Source organism: Ovis aries, chromosome 15, assembly GCF_016772045.2.
Source record: "Ovis aries strain OAR_USU_Benz2616 breed Rambouillet chromosome 15, ARS-UI_Ramb_v3.0, whole genome shotgun sequence".
In the NCBI taxonomy this organism is placed as follows: domain Eukaryota; kingdom Metazoa; phylum Chordata; class Mammalia; order Artiodactyla; family Bovidae; genus Ovis; species Ovis aries.
Window position 1 is genome coordinate 73,088,386 of NC_056068.1, and position 20,536 is coordinate 73,108,921.

Below are 20,536 nucleotides of genomic sequence, written 5' to 3' on the forward strand. Positions count from 1 at the left end.
CTGTATCGGCTCAGGCCGCGGGCCGCCTCCCCTTCCCTGGCTTTCCCTCCGGCTTGGGCGGCCAAAGGTGGGAGCCGGTCTCGGGGAGAGAGGCTCTGGGGGGGCCCAGCCCCGCGGTGCGGCCCCTCGTGCGCCCCCTGCGCAGACGGGCCCGAGTGCGGGTGCCTGGGCCTGGATGCGCCCCGCTCAGCCGCGGTGGACGCGTCCCCGGAGCCTTGGGTGCCGGCGCCTTCAGCTCTGCCGAGGAGGTGCGATCCCCGCTTTGCAGAGCAGGGGGCCCTTCGGGGGCTCGCCGCCTGCAGGGGCCTTGCTCTCTGCCACCCGCCTGGCCGCCATCTCGCGGATCTCCGAGGCCGGCCACGTGGGTGTCCGGCTCTGAACTCTCCCGTCCAAGGCTGCGGGGAGGCGGATTAAGGCGGAGTAGGGGGTGGTGATCCGAGTTAAGGCTCAGGAGGCCCAGTCAGTTGGGGGAGGACCTAGAAATGACTTCATGGAGCAAAATTTAACCCGGCAGCCCCCGTGCGTTTCTGAGCATCGGGTATTGTGAGGCTTGGGCATCAGGACTAGGGAAATTGGCAGGGAGTTTTATAATAACAGTAAATATAAATATAATTTACTGAACTTCGGCCATGAGTCAGGATTGTTCTAAGCCATTTACACTAACTCATATTTTTCTGTCCTCACCAGGGCTACCGTATGAAATAGTTACTGTTACACCCACTTTGCCCAAGAGGACACTGGCTTAGAAAGTGGAGTTCACATCAGAGCACAGGATCAGACCAGCCTCTCCCTGAGGCCAGAACTGCCCCACTTTGGGAGTGAAGATGGAATTCTAGGTGCTGCCCCGGGTCCCTGCACTTGCAGAGACCCCCATTTCCCTCCTCTCAGGCCTCATGCATTGTCTGCTCCAAGTCATCAACATCAGTCACCGCAAGACCCGTGGACTCCAGGCCCTTTCTGCTCTAAGTCAGAAAAAAATTTTTTTTTAAATTGAGGTCAGCAAGACGGGAAAAAAGAAGCTGGTGACACTTTAGCCTGCAGAATCAAAGACTTCTCCAAAAGTAAAAGCAAGCGGAAGTGGCCATTAGTTAAAGTTGTATACAGTAGCAAATAAACCCTCTGTCTGTAAATCTTTAGTAGGGTTGATGCCTTGAAGCAAATGCACACACGGTCACAACTAGCAGGGGACACAGGAAGTGATAACTGTATAAACTTAAAGGAAGGGGAGACAGAGAAGGGGGAGGGCCCCATGCCTCACAGTTCATTTTTTAAAAGATTTTTTGTATTTGATGTGGACCACTTTTTAAGTCTTTATTGAACTTGTTATATTGTTATTATTAATTTTAATTTTGGTTTCTTAAACCACAAGGCATGTGGAATCTTAGGCACCCCCCAACCAGATATTGAACCCTCACCTCCCTGCTTTGGAAAGTGAAGTCTTCACTGCTGGACCTCCAGGGAAGCCCCCCGCACCCCTAACAGTTCATTTTTGATGCTTGGTGCTATGGAAGGTCCTTGATCAGATCAGAGATTGAATGCTTTTGTTTTTCTGCAGATGTTCACCCTCCCTCAGAAGGAATCCAGGATGACTAGTGCTTGTCCAGATTCAGACTCCATACAGGGCCTACCCAGTAACAAGGGAGATGGTCTGGAAAGAGAATGCTCCAGAAAACCCGACCAGAAGCCGCTGAAGTTCTACGGAGTGGGTGACCCTGCTGCCGTGCTCCCCTCCAGCAGCCCCTACCTGTCCTCTAGAGGAAGCGTCATTAAATGGTTCTGGGATTCAGCGGAGGAGGGCTACAGGACCTACCACATGGATGAATACGATGAGGACAAAAACCCCAGTGTGCGTGATGCCCCCTGCCCCACTGGGACCCAGGAGAGAACTAGGGGAGGGCACCCTACCTTGAAAGATAAGGCAGCACCCAGCTTGCTCTTGTCACGTTGGAGTCATGGACTTCTGACTTCCAGTGGGGTTTCCAGTGTTGCTTAGAGAGGTCCCAATATACTACCTGAATCAGAAAATGGCCCTCTTATAATTAAGGGAAACTTGATTTGTGGGGGAGGAATTCAATAACCAGGGAGTGCTCTTATATGGCTTCTGGTCCACAGCCCAACTATTCACCTTTAGAGCTGGGACAGAACTAGGGTTCAGGCTGAAAGGGTTGCGCTTTCAAGTTGTATATTCTTGAGCTAACTACTTAAAGTCTTTGAACTTCAGTTCATCTTTATATTGGGGTAATAATACCTGTTATATTCTGTACTGTCAAAACTAAATGTTATCAGGTATATAAATTATTAGCACAGTGCTTCACATAGAGCATTCAATAAGCGGCAGTTGCTATTATCATAAATGTATTATTATAATAACACAATTACTAAATATTATAATAATACAATTATAAATATATTTTAATTACTAATTATTATATTAAATACATATAATATAGTAAAAATATTATAAATATATTATATCATAATTCTTATACTTTATTATAATTGTTATAATTATTATAATATTGTGATTTATTATTATAAATTATTACTAGTAATTATTAGTTATTGTAGTAATAGTGTAATATATATTATAATTATAATATATATGATATATTATGATTATATATTAAATCTAATATATATTATTACAATATATTATGTATAGTATATAATATCATATATAGTCATATATATTAATATAATAACTTATTGCACATTAATAATTTATTACTATATATTATATAATATATTACATATAATATATTACATATTACATAATATATTATATATTATATAATATATAATATATTGCATATTATATAATACTATATTATATATAATATATTAATACTATATTAATATATAAAAACTTTATTATATTATAATAATTTATTAGTATATATTAATATATTATAATACAACATATGTTAATATAATATACTAATATATAATTTATAATCTATAATATATTAATATGATATAACAATATATTATATAATAAGATTATATTATATATAATATATCAATATAATATTTTTATTTTATTTATTATTTTATTTTTATTATTTATTATATTTGTTATATAATATAATATATGATTATATTAATATTATATATAATATATTATAATATAATGTTTATATTACATATTAATATAGTATAATATTATATTGATACATTTAAATTATATCATATAATATAATTATATTTTTATTTTATTGTTTATTGTATTTATATTATATATTATAAATATATAATATATTTTATAAATTATATATAATCATATATTAAATATAATAAATATAGTAGCTTTAAAATAAATAAATATAAATAAATAGAATATATTATAATATATGTATTTATTATATTTATATATAATATATTTATATATTATATTATAATTTGATATTATACTAATTATTACCTGTTATTATACATTATTACTAGTAATACCTTCAGAGCACAGAGAGCTGGCACAAATAACCCTTTAATAATTTTTATTTATTGAGCATGTGCCAGGTGCTGGCATTGTTCTATGTGCCAGAATTACAGCCATGTTTGCCCTCATGGAGTTTATAAGATAATATGGGAGACGGGCAGTGAACAGACATAAGTATATAAAATATGTTGTGGTTAGTGTTGTAGAGAAAAAGAAAGCAGGGTAGTAAGACAGAGCCTGGTGGGGTGCGCTGGGGATGTTGCTATTTAGGTGACGTGGTCACAGAAGGCCACTTTAATATGGTGACATTGGGGCAGAGACCTGGAAAAAGTAAGAGATTGTATCAGTTATCTCTTGCTGTGTAACAGAGTGTTTCAGATCTTAGCAGTTTAAAAGAAACAGATCACAGTTTCTGGAATTCAGGAATCAGGGTGGTGCTTCAGGCTGAAGATATTCTGGGAAGTTGTGATGAAGCTGGGGCTGTGGTCTCACCTGTAGACTCGGTGGGGCAGGGAAATCATCCATTTCCAGGCTCACTCACATGATTACAGAGTGGACAGGAGGATGATCCCTTTCCGCACTCACTCACATGGTTATTGGCAGGCTCGGTTCCTTCCCACATGGTCTTCTCCATGGGGCTGCTTCATGACATAGCTGGCTTCCCCTGGGGCAAGCGATCCAAGAGAGAAAGAGAGAATGAGAGATCAGGAGTGCCCAAGATGGGATCCACAGACTGTAGCCTAGTCTTGGAAGTGACATCCCCTCACTTCTGCATGTTTGGTTCATTAGAAGCAGGTCACTAGGTCTATGCACACTCAAGGAGAAGGGATCACGCAAGGCCCTGAACACCAGGAGGTAGGGGGTCACTGAGGGCTACCTTGGAGGCTGCCTGTCACAGGGAGTGAGCTTTGTAGTTATCCGGGGGAAAAGCATTCCAGGCAGAGGGAACAGCCAGAACAAAGTCCCCAGAGCAGGTCAAGGGACAGCAGAGGGGCTTACTGGCTGGAGGCTGGCATGAGGTCAGAAAGGAAATGGGGGCAGGGGTGGCACTAGATCTGTAGGGCCTCATGGGACATGGTGAGGCTTCTGATTTTAGACCAAATGGGATGGAAAGTGTTCAAAGGAAGAGCAATGGGATCTGATTTTTCTTTTAAAAAGATGACTCAGACTGCTGGATGGAGATTCATTTCTGGGAGAATGGGGATGAGGGAATGATCAGGAAAGGAAGGAGGGAAACTATTGCAGTAATGTAGACAAGAGAGACTGGTGACTTAGCAGTGGAGGAGAACTGCTTGGACTGTGCCTGTATCTGCAGGTACAAGAGACAGGATTCGGCGATGGATTGGTGGTAGGGAAGATCCTATAGGTTTTCTCCCCGGGGCGTGAAGAAGCACTGCCTTTTATTTGTCATAAGCTGAGCCCAGTGAAACTCTACTCTTTCATCCTGCCTCCTTCCCCATCCCCTCTAATACCTTAGGGGTCAGGAATTAGCTGTGCATGAGTCTTTTCAGGGACTCTCCAAGGGGCAACTTGAGCTGTGCCTGCCCTCCTCCTTGTCCTATGAAAACAGTGCCTTATGGGTTTGGAATCTGCATGCTGTGTAATGCGGCGTGGGTCCCCACCCCAGGGAGAATTTCCACCAGCCCAGGGCCTCTTCTTGTTGTATATTCACGCTTCTTCCTGTTCCTGCCCGAGCACCAGTTTATTGTGTGCACATTCTGGCAGCCTGTAAGCTGAGCCTCTTGAGAGATTCAGTGTGTGTCTTGGGCATGTGGTGTCTTCAGGGACCTTCCCATGTTGTAGGGGAGAGAAAGCCTGTACATCAGGCTTTGTGACCTGGGATGAAAACTGACCAGTGCTCTCAAGAGGGACAGCTAAAGCGCTTTGGGGTCCCGAAGAAGAAAAGATCCTCTGCAGATGGGATTTTAAGGAGGGCTTCCTGGAGGAGAAGGCATTTGCACAGAGCTTTAGAAATGGGGAGATGCGATCAGGGAACCCTGTGGAGGGCAGCGCTTGAGCAAAGACCGGGTGGGGTGGTGGGAAGGTCGAGATTGCAGAGCTCCACTTCGCTGCCTTGTGTGCTCCTGGAGCCTTCTGCTGGCACCCTCTGCTGTGCTTACATGGCTCTGTACCTCTCACCTCCAGGGCATCATTAACTTGGGCACCAGTGAGAACAAACTCTGCTTTGACCTGCTGTCTAGACGGGTAAGTCCCACTGCACCTCTGAGTGGCATCCCCAGCTCCGAGGGGCTGTCTTCTCTGGGATTCCCTGGAATGCTCCCCCCGGAGAGCTGGCTGCTTGCCTCAGTTGCCCCAGTCTTGGAGTCAGGAGACCCAGCTCTGCCTTGGGGAGCACGTTCTCTGCCATCTGGGGCGACTCTGATTCTGCTGCGTCTCCTCTTCTGGCTCTTTCCCGCCTCAGCCCCTCCTGCTGGGTCCCTGCTCTCAGGGGGAGACACTCAGTGACGTGTGGTCAGTGTTTACCAACTGGCCCTGGGGCAGGAGAGGTCCGATCTGTAGCTTTTGCGGAGTCCCCCACGGTGCACATGCCCCCACTGTGGCCGGTTCTGGGTCGTGCTGTACTCTCAGTGTACGCAGAGCTGGGAAGAGAGGCGCACGGCACCATCACGTGCTGGCCCCACCACGCGACACCTGGCCGGGAAGAGCCCCCGGAGCCCGGATGGGAGCCAAGTGGATAATGTCGACCATAAGCAGTATTGTCTGAGTACCTTTTCCCTTTCTTTTTACTATGATTTGATTTACTATGATTTTTACATATGTTTTTACTTTTGTTTTTACTATGATTGACTTACATAATATCTATATAGTTTATGTAATTTCATTTTTGAAAATGACTGGTTTTTAGCACATGTTGAAAAATTGCTGAAAATGTAATAATCACATTATTTTATTTATTTAACTTGAAGTGCACTTTCATGCATCGGAGAAGGACATGGCAACCCACTCCAGTGTTCTTGCCTGGAGAATCCCAGGGACGGGGGAGCCTGGTGGGCTGCCGTCTATGGGGTTGCACAGAGTCGGACACGACTGAAGCGACTTAGCAGAAGTTGAAGTGTAATTGCTATACAGTATTATTTAAGTTATAGGTATATAACAGTGATGCACAATTTTTTAATTAAAAATTTTTTTAATTTTAAGAAAAATTTTAAAGAGTATATTCCATTTATAGCTACTATAAAATATTGACTATATTCCCCATATTGTACAGTATATCCTTGTAGCATATTTTGTACCTAGTAGTTTGGACCTCTTAATCGCCTACCCTTATTTTGCCCCTTGCCCTTTAATCTCCCTGCCCACTCACGTATAGATAGAATAATCAGGTTTCTTGAGCTAGTGAGAGCCATCTCTAGCAAACCACGGGAACCACCTGTCTCTTAAGGCCTAGGAGTCAGGGTCTGGGGCTGTGGAAGGAGTGATACTTCACCCAAAGGAGCATGTTTCCAGAGGACTTGAAAAGCCTGTTCTACCCAAAGGTATCTCCCCACTCTAAGGCAGCTCAGTGCCATCCAGTAGAAGTAAAATGTGAGCCACATATACAATTGAAATTTTTCTATTAAGCAAGTACAAAGAAACTGGTAACATTCATTTTCATCATATATTTTATACAGTTCAATATATCTAAAATTTGACCATTTCAACATGTAATCAACTTAAAAATTATTAATGAGATATTTTACATGTTGCTGCTGTTGTTGTTTAGTTGCTAAGTCGTGTCTGACTCTTTTGCGACCCCATGGACTGTGTAGCCCACCAGGCTCCTCTGTCCATGGGATTTCCCAGGCAAGAATACTGGAGCGGGTTGCTGTTTCCTTCTCCAGGGAATCTTCCCGATCCAGGGTTCAAACTCAAGAATTGGCAGGCAGGTCCTTTACCACGGAGCCACCTGGGTAGCCCCGTGTTTTACGTGCTTATCTCATACAAGTCTTCAGAATGCAGCGTCTCCCTTCAGGAGAGTCGCACGTAAGGAGCCAGGAACCACAGTGGCCAGCGGCCTCTGTATTGGACAGCGTGGCTCTCAGGAGAGAGGGGGAATGGGAGGAGCGTGGAGTTGTGGGCACGTGGCTGACTCCCTCTGTTCCTTTTTGTTCCACCGTCCGCGACTCCTGCCTTTCCTCGACTTTGTGTGCAGGATGCCATGGAGCCCCTAACCCAGCACCGGGGCAGTGGAGGTGGCCTGGAGATGGCCGCATTTTCCAAAGTGTGAGGTTGAGCTGAGGCTGCAGGAGGACAGTGGCCTGAGTCCCTCCAGGACTCAGAACCAAGACCAAAATAGGGCACCCAATTCTGGGGCCTCTTCCGCCACCCCGCAGAGGAGCTGAGGGTCGAGGGCTCCTCCACTGCCTCCGCAAATCGACCCTCTGGTTTTGCTAGGTGGCGTATTGTATAAAGAGCCCTGGACTAGGGTCAGAGATTCTGCTTCATCTCAGCTCTCCACTCGCTAGCACTGTACCGTTGCCTAGCCACCTGACTGGTTTTGGCCACGCTGCATGGCTTGCAGATCTTAGTTCCCAAATCAGGGATGGAATTTTGGGCCTGCTGCAGTGAAAGCCAGGAGTCCTAACCACTGGACTGCCAGGGAGTTCCCACACCTGACATTTTTAAGCCTCAGTTTCCTCATCTGCAGAATGGGCATGAGAATGCTGTTCCTGGCCTGCCCCTGCCCCTGCCCCTGTTCTCCGATGAGCAGCCCTTGGATTGAGAGGCCCCAGTGCTGCGTGAATACGGGTGCCCATGAGCGGGTGCAGCCCTCAGTCCTGCTGTCCCCTCTCTGTCCCCAGCTGAGTCAGAGTGACATGCTGCACTTGGAGCCGGCCCTGTTGCAGTACCCCGACTGGAGGGGACATCTGTTGTAAGTAGGACCTGTGAGCCAGTGGTTCTCACCTCCAGGGCGGTTTTGCTTCCCAGGAGACATGTGGCAACATCTGGAAACATTTTTGGTTTTTGTAACTTGGGGGAGGGGGTGCTGCTGGCTTTTACTGGGGAGAGGTCAGAGATGCTGCTAGACTTCCTACAATGCCTGGGATGGCCCACATGGCAAAGAATGATCTGGTCTGAAACATCAACAGGGTCGGGTTGAGAATGCCTGCCCTGCGCTGAGGCCTGGTCCTGGAGAGCTGGTGGTCACAGGGTCTCGTTGAGCATCTGCAGAGAACTGGTGCCTCCTGCCTGTCCCGCCCCCGCTCAGAGGCCCCCAGACTTGGTCTCTCTGAGTCTGAGGCACGGGGAGGGCCTTCAGGCCAGGAGTCTTTATTCCCAGTTTCTCAGTAGCTTTAGAGGAGCCAGAATCAGCCTAGGGACTCCTGCTGCTGGTAAGATGGGAGATGATAAATGAAACTAATAAGCCTTTATATTTGTTGGGCACTTACTAGGGCCAGATGCAGTCCTAAGGATTTAGTGCTGGAGCAGGACTTGATTCCAAGGGTAATTCCAAGGCACCTGCTCTTGTAATAATGAGGATGGTGGCCCTAGAGTCAGATCACTGGGCTTGAGTGTGGACTCTGCCGCTAATCAGCACATGACCTAATTCCTTCAAGCCTCAGTTTCTTTGTCTGTAAAATGGAAATAGTAGTAGTTGTGTTATAGTTTTATGAAGATTAAGGAAAATTCTCTAATACCTGCATAAGGTAAATGCTTGTAAATGTTAGCAATAACTATGATAGTAGTTATTGTTATAATAATTATGTTGTTATACATTATACATTTTTTATGATAATGTGTTATTATTACTATTAGCTAGATCTACATAGAGAGTGTTACTTGTGATATTCCTACAGTCTGCTGATTAGGTAGGTAGGGTGTCCTACAACTACTGGAATGAAAGTTTCCATGCATGTGGATAGTGTTGGGGCCAAGGAGGGAGGTGGGGGCCAAGGAGTGGATGCCTGAAGATGCGCCAGAGGAGCTCTGGGATGGAAGGGGTGGGGGAGGAGTTCAGGCCCTGCTGACAATCACTGCTGTCTGTCTGTCTGATTTCCAGCCTCCGGGAGGAAGTGGCCAGGTTCCTGTCTTTCTACTGCAGAAGCCCCGCACCCCTTAAACCAGAGAATGTGAGTTACTCCCCTCCTCTGCTCTTTCCCCCTCTTCTGCTCCCTCCCCAGCTTCTGGCTGACCAGGGGTCTGGTGGGGTCAGTTAGTTTTGATATGGAAATTAGGAAGACACCCCTCCCTTCTTTCCCCTCACCCTAGACATTTAGAGTTTGGGTATAATTTCTGTAGGACTTCCCAGGTGGCTCAGTGGTCATGAACCCGCCTGCCAGGCAGGAGATACTTCCAGATTCCTGGGTCAGGAGGATCCCCTGAGGAGGGCCTGGCAACCCACTCCAGTGTTCTTGCCTGGAGAACCCCATGGACAGAGGAGCTCGGTGGGCTGTAATGCATGGAGTCACAAAGAAGTCAGACGTGACTTAGCAGCTAAACAGCAGCAGCAGCGTAATTTCTGCCCTGCTCTGTCCTGTGGCCCCTCTTTGCCTCCACATCTTCGGGCCGGACTCTCTGAGTGACCAGCTCCCTCTTGCTTGCTCAGTGGATCTGGAACAGGGTTCTCACAAATGAGCTACACAGATGGATTCGGCTGTTAGTCAGGAGGGGCCTGCGGGGGCCCCCGTGGCTTTGCTGTGACAGTGCCCAGGTGGGCCCCCCGAGTTGCGGCCTGGCCCTGCCTCTGCGCCCCCGGGATCCAGGCTGCAGGCCCACGCTCCCTCCCACACAGATTCATCTTGGTCCCGTGGACGTGTCTCCCTCAGGTGGTGGTTCTGAACGGCTGTGCCTCTCTCTTCTCTGCTCTGGCCACGGTGCTGTGTGAGGCGGGGGGTGAGTAGACCTTGGCCCTGGGCCTGCAGCCCCCCTACCCTGCCACCTCCCCCACCCCTCGCCAACCCCAGCTGCTGGGCCTGGAGGGCTGCATCAGATGCTTTTGCCCTAATAGACTGTTAGACCATCGCGGGGGGCTGAGCTAAGTGCCCTGACAAGACAGCATGGGTTGGCAGTTCCAGGGAAATGAAGGTGATGCCAGGCTTCTAGGCTCTGCCTCTGTGACGACCTTGGTTTTTCCTCACTCTCACCAATGGCACCCACAGCCTCACGTCACAGCGTGTCCTGAAGCAGGAAGAGAGGGAGGCTGTGCTTTGCCTGTCTCTTTTTTGAGGGGAGGGAGGAAATGGGTCTACTCTTTTCCAGGAGAGTCCCTTTCAACTTTCTGGCCAGAACAGACTCACAAAGCAGTCCCTGGCAAAGAGTAGGAGAACCCTGGTTGGTTTAAGCCGAACTTGCTTCATCCCCAGTGGCTGGGGGAAGGTCCACTTTCCTTGGATTTCTTGCTAGTCATAGCTGAAAAATCTGTGTGCTCTCTTAGGAGTGGATGTCGCCTGGCTAGCCAGCAGTGCCTATTGCAAGAGCCACGGTCATGTCAAGGACATGTTGTCCGTAGCCATGGTCAGGGTTGTTGCCTGCCAGGGACAGAGGCCAGCTCACACTAGCTTAACTTCTAAACTACTATTAGTAGCTTTTATTGACCACATACTATGTTTCAGGCACTGGTCTAAGGCTAGGCACAGTCTGTCATTTAATCCCCACTATAACTTCAATGAGATAGGTTCTGGGCTTATTCCCATTTAACAGATGAGGAGATTAAGTCCCAAGGGGTTGAGTAACTTCTCAGAATCACACAGAGAGCTGTAATATTTTGAACCTAAAAGGAAGATTCATTGCAAGGATGTAACAGGCAATTTCCTACCCATTCGAGAACAATCAAGAGTAGGAGAAGCACGCACTCTCTGTCTGTCCCTGACGTGTGCGGTCCCCCTCCCTCTTCTTCTGGACCATCCTCAACTCTGTAGGGCCCCGGGTTGTTGACCCAGCTCGGACTCCATGACCTCTGCATTCGAGTGCTCATTCTCGTCTCACAAGGGTCTTTGCTTCTTGGAGCAAAGTCTCGAGATACAGAGAACGTGATGGGTGTCTGGCCAGCCGGTGCATTGGCTCAGGGGGTCATTTGTCTACCTCTGGTCCAATCCCTGTGATCAGTGGAGGGGACATGTAGGGCAAAGGCCACTCCTTCCAGACCTGGGAGTTGTGGGAGAGGGTTGTGCTGAAGGGAAGGCTGAGGAGCTCAGCCTGACCGGTGTGACCGCTGCAGAACTGGGGCGGTGCCTTCACCTCTGTGTTAGAGCAGACCTTGGACATCATCTCATCAACCCCTGTCCACAGCGTCTTCTGCGTGACACCCCCTCCCACCCTGGTGGTCTCAGCCTTTGGCTCAGTGCCCCCACTCCTCCAGGAGCAGCATGTCCTGTCTCTGGGCAGTTCTAGCCACTGTCAAGTGTTTCCATTTGTCAAACCCAGACCATCGCCCTGCAGTCTCGACTCCTGGTTCCAAGTCTGTCCTCAGAGTGACCCAGCCTGTCCTGTGCTTCTGAGGGACTTAAGTTTCAGTTTGCTCATCAGTACAGTTAAGATAATAACAGAGTGGCTGTGATGATCAAGTGAGATTAGAAAGTATTTAGCACAGAGCCCTGCACATAGTAAGTGCTCAGTAAATGTTAGCTACTAATTATTGGAAAAGGGACTGATCTCAGCGGATCCAAGCTTTAGAAAGAGTTTTGGGAGCTGAAAGAGAGGAAGCATGCTCCCCAAGGACACTGAAGGCTTAGAGAGGCATGGGGGTTCAGTGGATGGGGCCTCTGGGCATCCTGGCCATAGGGTGACAGGCCCTGGCTCACTCCTGCCCCCAGAGGCTTTCCTGATCCCTGCCCCTTACTATGGAGCCATCACGCAGCACGTGTATCTCTATGGCAACGTCCGACTGGTCTGTGTCTATCTGGACAGTGAGGTAAGAGTTTCTGGGACCCCCGGTGGGCCTGGACCTTCCTGTAGGCCAGGATGTTCCTGCTTCTGAATTTGGCCGTGGTCATGAGAGGAAGTGCATGCCATGGGCTCTGGGGTTATGGCCAGAAGGAGAATGGGGCCTCCCATTGGCCATGGCTGCCCTTGCCTGGGCGCCCTGGGGACCTATTTCAGCTCTGAGATCCCTAGGGTCCATGTAGAGGCCAAGGGCATCCCAGGGAGACCACACAGAAATGGTGGGGGTGAGAACAGGGCAGAGCAGATCTCCGCATGGAAGCTCAGGGACCCCAGTCAGAGGGCCTCAGGGGGCTTTTCTCCAAACCTAAGAGCTGTGAGGCTGTCCCTGACCTGATGTGATGTGCGGGTAGCAGTGAGAAGGAAGTGACCCCTCACATCCTGTGTTTTCTGAGACTGTCCTAAGAGGAGGCTAGAGACGACAGTGGGGAGGTGAGACCCCTGCCTTCCGGTCCGGAGCGAGGTGACTGAATCTGGCGGGTGGCTTTTGTGGTTCTCTTTCAGGTCACTGGGCTGGAAATGCGCCCCTTCCAGCTCACAGTGGAGAAGCTGGAGATGGCCCTGCAAGGAGCTAATTCTGAGGTCTGGGGATCAAATTAAACCCAAGGCTGGAAGTGGGTGGGTCTGAGCAGGGCAGGGCCCGCTTCCCACGGACCGATCTCCTAGGGAGAAGGTTTGAAACTCTCTGTTGGGGATGGGGATAGGGTGGAAGCATGGAACCATTCCCGGGGTCAAGAAGGAGGCTGCCTACAGAGGTCTTCCCACTGGAGAAAATCCCTAAGACTCTCGGTGTACAAAGAATCAACCAGGGAGCCTGATTAAAACCACTACCCCCTGCTCAGCCTGATTTTGATTCAGTGGGTCAAGCATGGAGGTTACAAGTCTGTGGTTCAACGATCTCTCTGGTAATTTGAATAGGTAGCCCCCTCGCTCTGAGGGGGTCCTGAAGAATGAAAGAGACCAGTGGTTCCTGTCCAGTCCACTTTTCAGAAATCTATCAATCTATCTTTTTTTTTTTTTTATCTTTTTTAACCTTGGTCATAAAAGTCATACATGACCACTGAGGGAATTTTAAAAGCACGACCTCTCACCCATATTTCTACCAACCAAGGCAACTTCTGCTGGTGTTTGGACATATTTCCTTCTGAGCTTTGGTCTCTGCATTTGTTTTCTTTTATAACTGATATGATGCTACAGATATGATTCTTTGCCCTTCTTCATTTCATGTTGAGTGGTGAACAGATTTCCCCGGGATCCTGCCCAGTGCCCGGCCTGTCCGGTGGGACTCTGTGGCCTCGGGGAGGAGCTGAGGGTCTCCTGCCCTGCTGATGTTTCAGGGTGTGAAGGTCAAAGGCCTCATCCTCATCAACCCCCAGAATCCTCTGGGTGACGTCTATTCCCCAGGGGAGCTGCAGGAGTACCTTGAGTTTGCCAAGAGGTGAGATGCCCCACACTCACCCCACAAAGCCTGGGACAGGTTAGGGTTCTGATGTGAGCCTTGGTGTGGTGCCTGCTGCCCTCTTGACCCCACTGTAGGTTCCTACCTGCTTCTACCCTTCCTGGCAGGAGAGTCGGGGGTGGGGCCGGGGATCAGTTCTCTGGTGGGATGCTAGTTCTCTCTTTTTTGTAACAACAACTGTCATTTATTGCCTGTTCTGGGGGCCAGGCCCCTGCTAACCCTCATGCTCTTGCTCATGTGATCCTCCCAGCAGTGTATTAGGTGCAGATACTGTCTTTATCCCAGTTGACTGAGCCTCAGAGTGAGGGGTGGAGCCAGCTGTGAATCTGGGTCTGTCTGTACTTAACTAGATGTGAGTGTTAGTCACTCAGTCATTTCTGACTCTTTGAGATCCCATGGACTATAGCACCCCCGGCTCCTCTGTCCATGGAATTCCTCAGGCAAGAATACCGAAGTGGGTTGCCATTTCCTTCTCCAGGCGATCTTCCCAACCCAGGGATCGAACCTGGGTCTCCTGCATTGCAGGCAGGTTCTTTACCATCTGAGACACATAAGTGTCTCACACCTAACTGTATCCCTCTGTGGAGGTGCCTGGGGGCTCTGCCTTCCCTCTGCTTCAAAAGCCCCAGTGTCATTTGTTTGAAAAAAAAAAAAAAAAAGACAGAAGATGGATATTCTTGGAAAAGCAAGTTGGGTAACCCTGGGCTAGGCTGTGGTCCTTCTGGATTTCTGACTCACTGCCATCCCACCCTGCTGCTGCTGCTAAGTCACTTCAGTCATGTCCGACTCTGTGCGACCCCATAGACGGCAGCCCACCAGGCTCCCCTGTCCCTGGGATTCTCCAGGCAAGACCACTGGAGTGGGTTGCCATTTCCTTCTCCAATGCATGAAAGTGAAAAGAGAAAGTGAAGTCTCTCAGTCGTATCTGACTCTTAGTGACCCCATGGACTGCAGCCTACCAGGCTCCTCCATCCATGGGATTTTCCAGGCAAGAGTGCTGGAGTGGGTTGTCATTGCCTTCTCCGATTCCACCCTCAGTTCAGTTCAGTTCAGTCGCTCAGTCGTGTCTGACTCTTTGCGACCCCATGAATCGCAGCACACCAGGCCTCCCTGTCCATCACCAACTCCCGGAGTTCACTCAGTTTCACGTCCATCGAGTTAGTGATGCCGTCCAGCCATCTCATCCTTGGTCGTCCCCTTCTCCTCCTGTCCCCAATCCCTCCCAGCATCAAAGTCTTTTCCAATGAGTCAACTCTTCGCATGAGGTGGCCAAAGTACTGGAGTTTCAGCTTTAGCATCATTCCTTCCAAAGAAATCCCAGGGTTGATCTCCTTCAGAATGGACTGGTTGGCTCTCCTTGCAGTCCAAGGGACTCTCAAGAGTCTTCTCCAACACCACAGTTCAAAAGCATCAATTCTTCGGCACTCAGCCTTCTTCACAGTCCAACTCTCACATCCATACATGACTACTGGAGAAACCATAGCCTTGCCTAGATAGACCTTAGTCGGCAAAGTAATGTCTCTGCTTTTGAATATGCTATCTAGGTTGGTCATAACTTTTCTTCAAAGGAGTAAGCGTCTTTTAATTTCATGGCTGCAGTCACCATCTGCAGTGATTTTGGAGCGCAAAAAGTTAAAGTCTGACACTGTTTCCACTGTTTCCCCTAGGGGGGCACATTTAACCAACAAACCAAGCTCACTCCCCCCAACCCCCACCCTCCCCACACCTGCCCTCCAGGCATGAGCTGCATGTGATGGTGGACGAGGTCTACATGCTGTCTGTGTTTGAGGAGTCTACTGGGTACCGCAGTGTCCTGAGCCTGGAAAGGTGAGATGACTCTCTCGGCCCTGCCCCCGCAGGGCAATTCCTCTTCCTTCCTGCTAATCCTGCAGTCTTCAGATCCCCCAAGGAGAAGAAGGGAGGCGGGGCCAGTCACTGGTTTTCTAACTGTTCTATGGAGTTTCTGAAAGCTCCAAGGAAGGGCCTTAGGATTCCATGAGGGAGGGTTGGGAGGGTGGGAAATGGGCCTCTCTGCTGTTGCCTTCATCTCCAGAGTGGCTCCATTTTCTTTCATTCACTCAGCAAATACTCCTGGGGCTTCCTGCGTGTGCCAAGCCCTGCCAGCTATCAGAGCTTTTTTTTGTTAGATGCAGTTTGAGTCAAGTTAGATTTATTCTTGAGTCAGGCATGTGTAGGCAAAGCACCTGTGAGATCACTTGGAGCAGGTCATCTGTCAAGCCTGCATATCCAGCATTCGGGGAGTCTGACGGTTCCATGTTTGTTTAGACCTTTCAGCCCTGCTGAGTCCTTTTGTGTCTGGGAGAGGGACCCCTTCCAGGGCCCGAGAGTGGGCTCGTGCCTAGCACTTGGAAGTGAATTGTCCAAGAAGACACGCATGCTGACAAAGCAAGAAACTTAATTGAGAAGGGGCACCTGGGAGGAGACCAGCAGGGCATAGGGACCCAGGAGAAACGCTCTGCCACGTGGCTCAACATCTCGGGTTTTATGGTGATGGGCTTAGCTTTCTGGGTTCTCTCTGGCCAGTCATCTTGCTTGTGCCCGTTTTTGGTTCAATTCAAGGTCCTCCCTGGCAGCATGAGCCTCTCTCAATCAAGATGATCTCCAGCGTGAGGGCTTCTGGGGGGCTGGAAGGACATATTATGGGCTGGTGTTTCCTCCCTCCTTTCGGCCGCTCCCAGATTCTTCTGGCAGGCAGTAGCTTGTCAGTTCCATGTCCTTGATTAGGACCTCTCTCTTGCTGTGAGATAACTCACATGAGTGGCTATTATCCTGCCTGGCTAGGGTGGTTTCAGTCAATGGTCCCTTAACACTTTCCTTTGCTCTGTTCAGCCAGTCCTCACAAGGCTCTGCCAAGTGGATGGCACGTGGGGTTAGGAGACTGAGACTCAGAGAGACAGGGACTTCCCACCTACTGCGGGCCAGACGCCTCGCTGTGCTGGAGATATGTCAGTGAGCAAGAGAGACACAGGCCCTTCTTTTGTGGACCTTATATTTCTACAAGCTTTAGCAACTAGATACATAGCTAATCATTTGATGATTAAAAAGTAGGTGTCTGTGGAGACAGCAGAGGATTGGCTTGGGGTACCCAGTTGGCCTGGTCTACTGGGAGGTGGTCAGATGAGCTCTGTTTGAGGAAGTGATGCTTGAACTATTCTCTGTATCAGAGGTTGGCAATATTTTTGGATCAGATGGCAAATATTTTAAGCTTTACAGGTCATATGGTTGTTCACTCATCTCTGGCATTATAGTATAAAAACAGTCCTGGATGTTATTGATGTGAAAGAGTGTGGCTGTTCCCCTATAAAGCTTCAATTCCAAGAAAAGACAGCAGGATGGATTTGGCCTCTGGGTTGCAGTTGGCTGACCCCTGCTGTAAGGCATGTAGAGGAATTAGCGAGTCAGGAGATGAAATCAGGTTCGTCCATACATCTCCTCATTTGACCAACCCATCCTGTGAGCTCCCGCGGATCTTTGTTGCCTCTGTTCCCATGCTGTGCTCTCCGCAGGCTGCCTGACCCCCAGAGGACCCACGTGATGTGGGCGACTAGCAAGGTGGGTTCCTGGCTGGCCTCGGGGGTGTCAGGGAGGCGGGAAGGCAGAGAGATGGGTGGATCCAGCTTCCTCCGGGAGGGCTGGCCACTGCCCATGGTGCCTGTCTCCTGCAGGACTTCGGGATGTCTGGGCTCCGCTTCGGCACGTTGTACACGGAAAACCGGGCCGTGGCCACGGCGGTGGCCTCCCTCTGCCGCTATCACGGCCTCAGTGGCCTGGTCCAGTATCAGATGGCACAGCTGCTCCAGGACCGTGGTGACTGCCTGGGCCTGGCCCCTTGAGGTTGCGGGAGGGACTGGCCTGGGGTTGTGGATACTTCTTCCACGAGACAAATTTAGGGTGGTGTTTGAGCGTGCTCAGAGAAGGCAATGGCACCCCACTCCAGTACTCTCGCCTGGAAAATCCTATGGATGGAGGAGCCTGGTAGGCTGCAGTCCATGGGGTCGCTAAGAGTCGGATACGACTGAGCGACTTCCCTTTCACTTTTCACTTTCATGCATTGGAGAAGGAAATGGCAACCCACTCCAGTGTTCTTGCCTGGAGAATCCCAGGGGCAGGGGAGCCTGGTGGGCTGCTGTCTAGGGGGTCACACAGAGTCAGACACGACTGAAGTGACTTAGCAGTAGCAGTTGAGAGTGCTGGCTCTGAGCCCAGACTGGGTTCATGCCCCACTCCATCACTTCCTGACTACATGGCCTATTCCTTCACCTCCCAGAGCCTCAGTTTCTCATCTGCAGAATAGGGATCATCATGGACCCTGTCTTGTAGGGATGGTGAAATTTGTCATTCAATTAGAATGGCACCTGGCATATAGCAGGCACTTAATCAATGTGAACTCGTTTTTCTTAGCTGTGAGCCCTGGGAAAAGAGCAGACACTATTATGGGAAAATTGTTATAATGGAAGTATATCTTTCTATGCAGATCGGTTCTGTTCCTGGGTTCAGAGAGTGAGTTCAGATAGAAAGGTTACCTGTAATCGCTCCCATTCACTGAGCCCTGCAAGATGCTCTCGATGCATCATCTCATTCGCCCCTCCCCAGAATCCTCGGAAGCAGGTGTACCTGTAATTTCCCCATTGTTTTATTGATGAGGAAAACGAGGACCAGGTACTACACACCTGCGGTAGTAGCTACATTTAAAAAGATAGTGATAGCATCAAGTATTGGTGAGGACGCAGAGCAGCTGGAACTCTCATTTGCTGCTGGCGGGAATGTCAGACGGAACGGTCACCTTGGAAAACAGCTGGGCAGTTCTTTATAAAGCTCAGCACACGCTTACCAAATGGCCCAGCAACCCCACTCCGAGATATTTGCCCTTGCGTGTGCTCTAAGTCGCTTTAGTTGCGCCTAGCGCTTTGTAACCCCATGGACTGTAGCCCGCCAGGTTCCTCTGTTCATGGGGTTCTCCAGGCAAGAGTAGTGGAGTGGGTTGCCATGCCCTCCTCCAGGGGATCTTCCTGGCCCAGGGAGATCTTTGCCCTCATGGTCACGCAAAAACCTCTCCATGAATGTTAATAGCTGCTTTATTCATAATCACCCCGAACTGGAAACAACCCGAGTGTCCTTCCACAGATGGATGGAGAAGCAAACTGCGGTTTACCCACATGGTGGGATACTGCGCTGCTCTAACGCCCACGATGACCCAGCACAAGGGCATTGTGCTGAGTGAAAGGAACCGGTCTCAAAAGATTACTGTATGATTCCACTTACGAAATGTTCTGGAAAAGGCCAAAACTACAGTGATGGAGAATAGACCAGCAGTTATAGGGAAGGGGGTGATGTGACCTCAAACAGCATGAGGGTGTTCTTTGGGGTCAGGGAACTATTCGGTAGCCTGCCTGTGTGTTGGGGGTGGGGTGGGGCGGGGGTTGGTTTACACAAATATATGTATATATTACAGTTCATTGAACTGGACACCGAAAATAAAGGTCAGTTAAAACACGGGGAGGATCAGGGAGGTGAAGTTGTCCAAGGCCCCACACCTCATCAGTGGCCACACTGAGATCTGGGCCTCGGCCTGGGTGACTCAGAAGTGTCACTGTGTAATGGGTGCACCTCTGTTGAGGGTCTGGGTCCTGAGGGACTTTGGGGGCTCCTGAATGGCCGAATACCTGGATTTAAGGTGCTTCTCACTGACTGTCCCCGTCACCCCAATCAGCCAGCAGGGTGGGGCTCACCCAGTCTGGGCAGCTCCGGGCTGTGTCCCTTCAGTACTCCGGCTCTCGGGACACAGTGGAGGGTTGACAGGAGGTTGATCTGGCTTCTGTTTCACCCACGCAGACTGGATCAACCAAGTGTATCTGCCGGAAAACCACGCCCGGCTCAAGGCTGCCCACACCTATGTCTCAGAGGACCTCCGGGCCCTGGGTATCCCCTTTGTGAGCCATGGGGCCGGCTTCTTCATCTGGGTCGACTTGAGGAAGGTGATGCAGGTGGAGATGCAGGTGGAAATGCAGGTGGTGGGGTGGCGATGGGAAAGCTCCCTCCAGCAGGCAAGCATCCCGAGTTCCTCTCACCCCTCCCAGTACCTGCCCGAGGCCACCTTTGAGGAGGAGGTGCTACTCTGGCGTCGATTTTTGGAGAACAAGGTGCTGCTGTCCTTCGGCAAAGCCTTCGAGTGCAAAGAGCCTGGCTGGTTCCGCTTGGTCTTCTCCGACAAGACCCACCGGCTTCGCCTGGGTGAGCGGTCTCGCCTCCTGACTGTGCCCTTCAGCCTGCCCTCCCACTTCTGGCCCCACTGGGGCCCCAGCAGCCCGAGCTGGTTGGTCCGCACCCGCCCAGCATCCATGCTGACCCTCACTCCCGCCTTCCCACCTCCCAGGGATGCAGAGGGTCCGACAGGTGCTTGAGGGCCAACCCCAGCTGGCAGACGGCGCCCCTCCCCGCCAGATCCAGGAGCCACGAGGCCCCCACAGGTGAGCTGGTCACTGCCTCGTGGCCACAGGGCCCCACAGCCACTGTGAAGACTGATGCTGGACAAGCCATTTGCCAGGCAGATACCCTTCTCGGCTTTGCCCTTGAAGAAGAATCCTTGCTCCTTGCTCTCCCCGGGGGCAGGGAGATGCGCCTTAAGTTGTGGTCCACCCCCTCTCTCCTGCTATTAAAATGAAACAGGGAAAAACTAGAAGCCTCTGCTGTGAGTCATTTACGGAACGGCGGAGGAGTCGTGACTGCTCCTCACGCAGCCC

The 20,536-nt window shown here is 49.7% G+C and overlaps 1 protein-coding gene across 6 annotated transcripts; it reads left to right on the forward strand.

The window, feature by feature from the left end:
• Positions 1–20,469, forward strand: ACCS (1-aminocyclopropane-1-carboxylate synthase homolog (inactive)). Of its 6 annotated transcripts, none has more exons than XM_042233380.2 (15): positions 1–248; positions 1,556–1,846; positions 5,582–5,641; positions 8,239–8,309; positions 9,438–9,507; positions 10,204–10,270; positions 12,190–12,287; positions 12,821–12,898; positions 13,654–13,754; positions 15,513–15,602; positions 17,303–17,348; positions 17,462–17,603; positions 19,629–19,780; positions 19,874–20,027; positions 20,170–20,469. In XM_042233380.2, the coding sequence occupies exons 2-15, from the start codon at positions 1,556–1,558 to the stop codon at positions 20,265–20,267; spliced, it is 1,518 nt and encodes a 505-aa protein (XP_042089314.1). In that variant the 5' UTR covers positions 1–248; the 3' UTR covers positions 20,268–20,469. The 6 variants fall into 6 exon arrangements, with proteins under 6 accessions (XP_042089314.1, XP_027835445.1, XP_014956601.2 ...); XM_027979644.3 differs by having other exon boundaries at positions 19,629–19,771; XM_015101115.4 differs by having other exon boundaries at positions 1–67.
• Positions 20,470–20,536: the final 67 nt, after the last annotated feature.

What these genes read in the sequence shown, in the direction of transcription:
- ACCS (XM_042233380.2), top strand. Translation starts at nt 1,556, where the DNA reads ATGTTCACCCTCCCTCAGAAGGAATCCAGGATGACTAGTGCTTGTCCA. An exon ending in CACCCCTTAAACCAGAGAAT is followed by an intron (nt 9,508 to 10,203) that starts GTGAGTTACTCC and finishes TGTCTCCCTCAG; the next exon opens with GTGGTGGTTCTGAACGGCTG. An exon ending in GACCCACCGGCTTCGCCTGG is followed by an intron (nt 20,028 to 20,169) that starts GTGAGCGGTCTC and finishes CCCACCTCCCAG; the next exon opens with GGATGCAGAGGGTCCGACAG.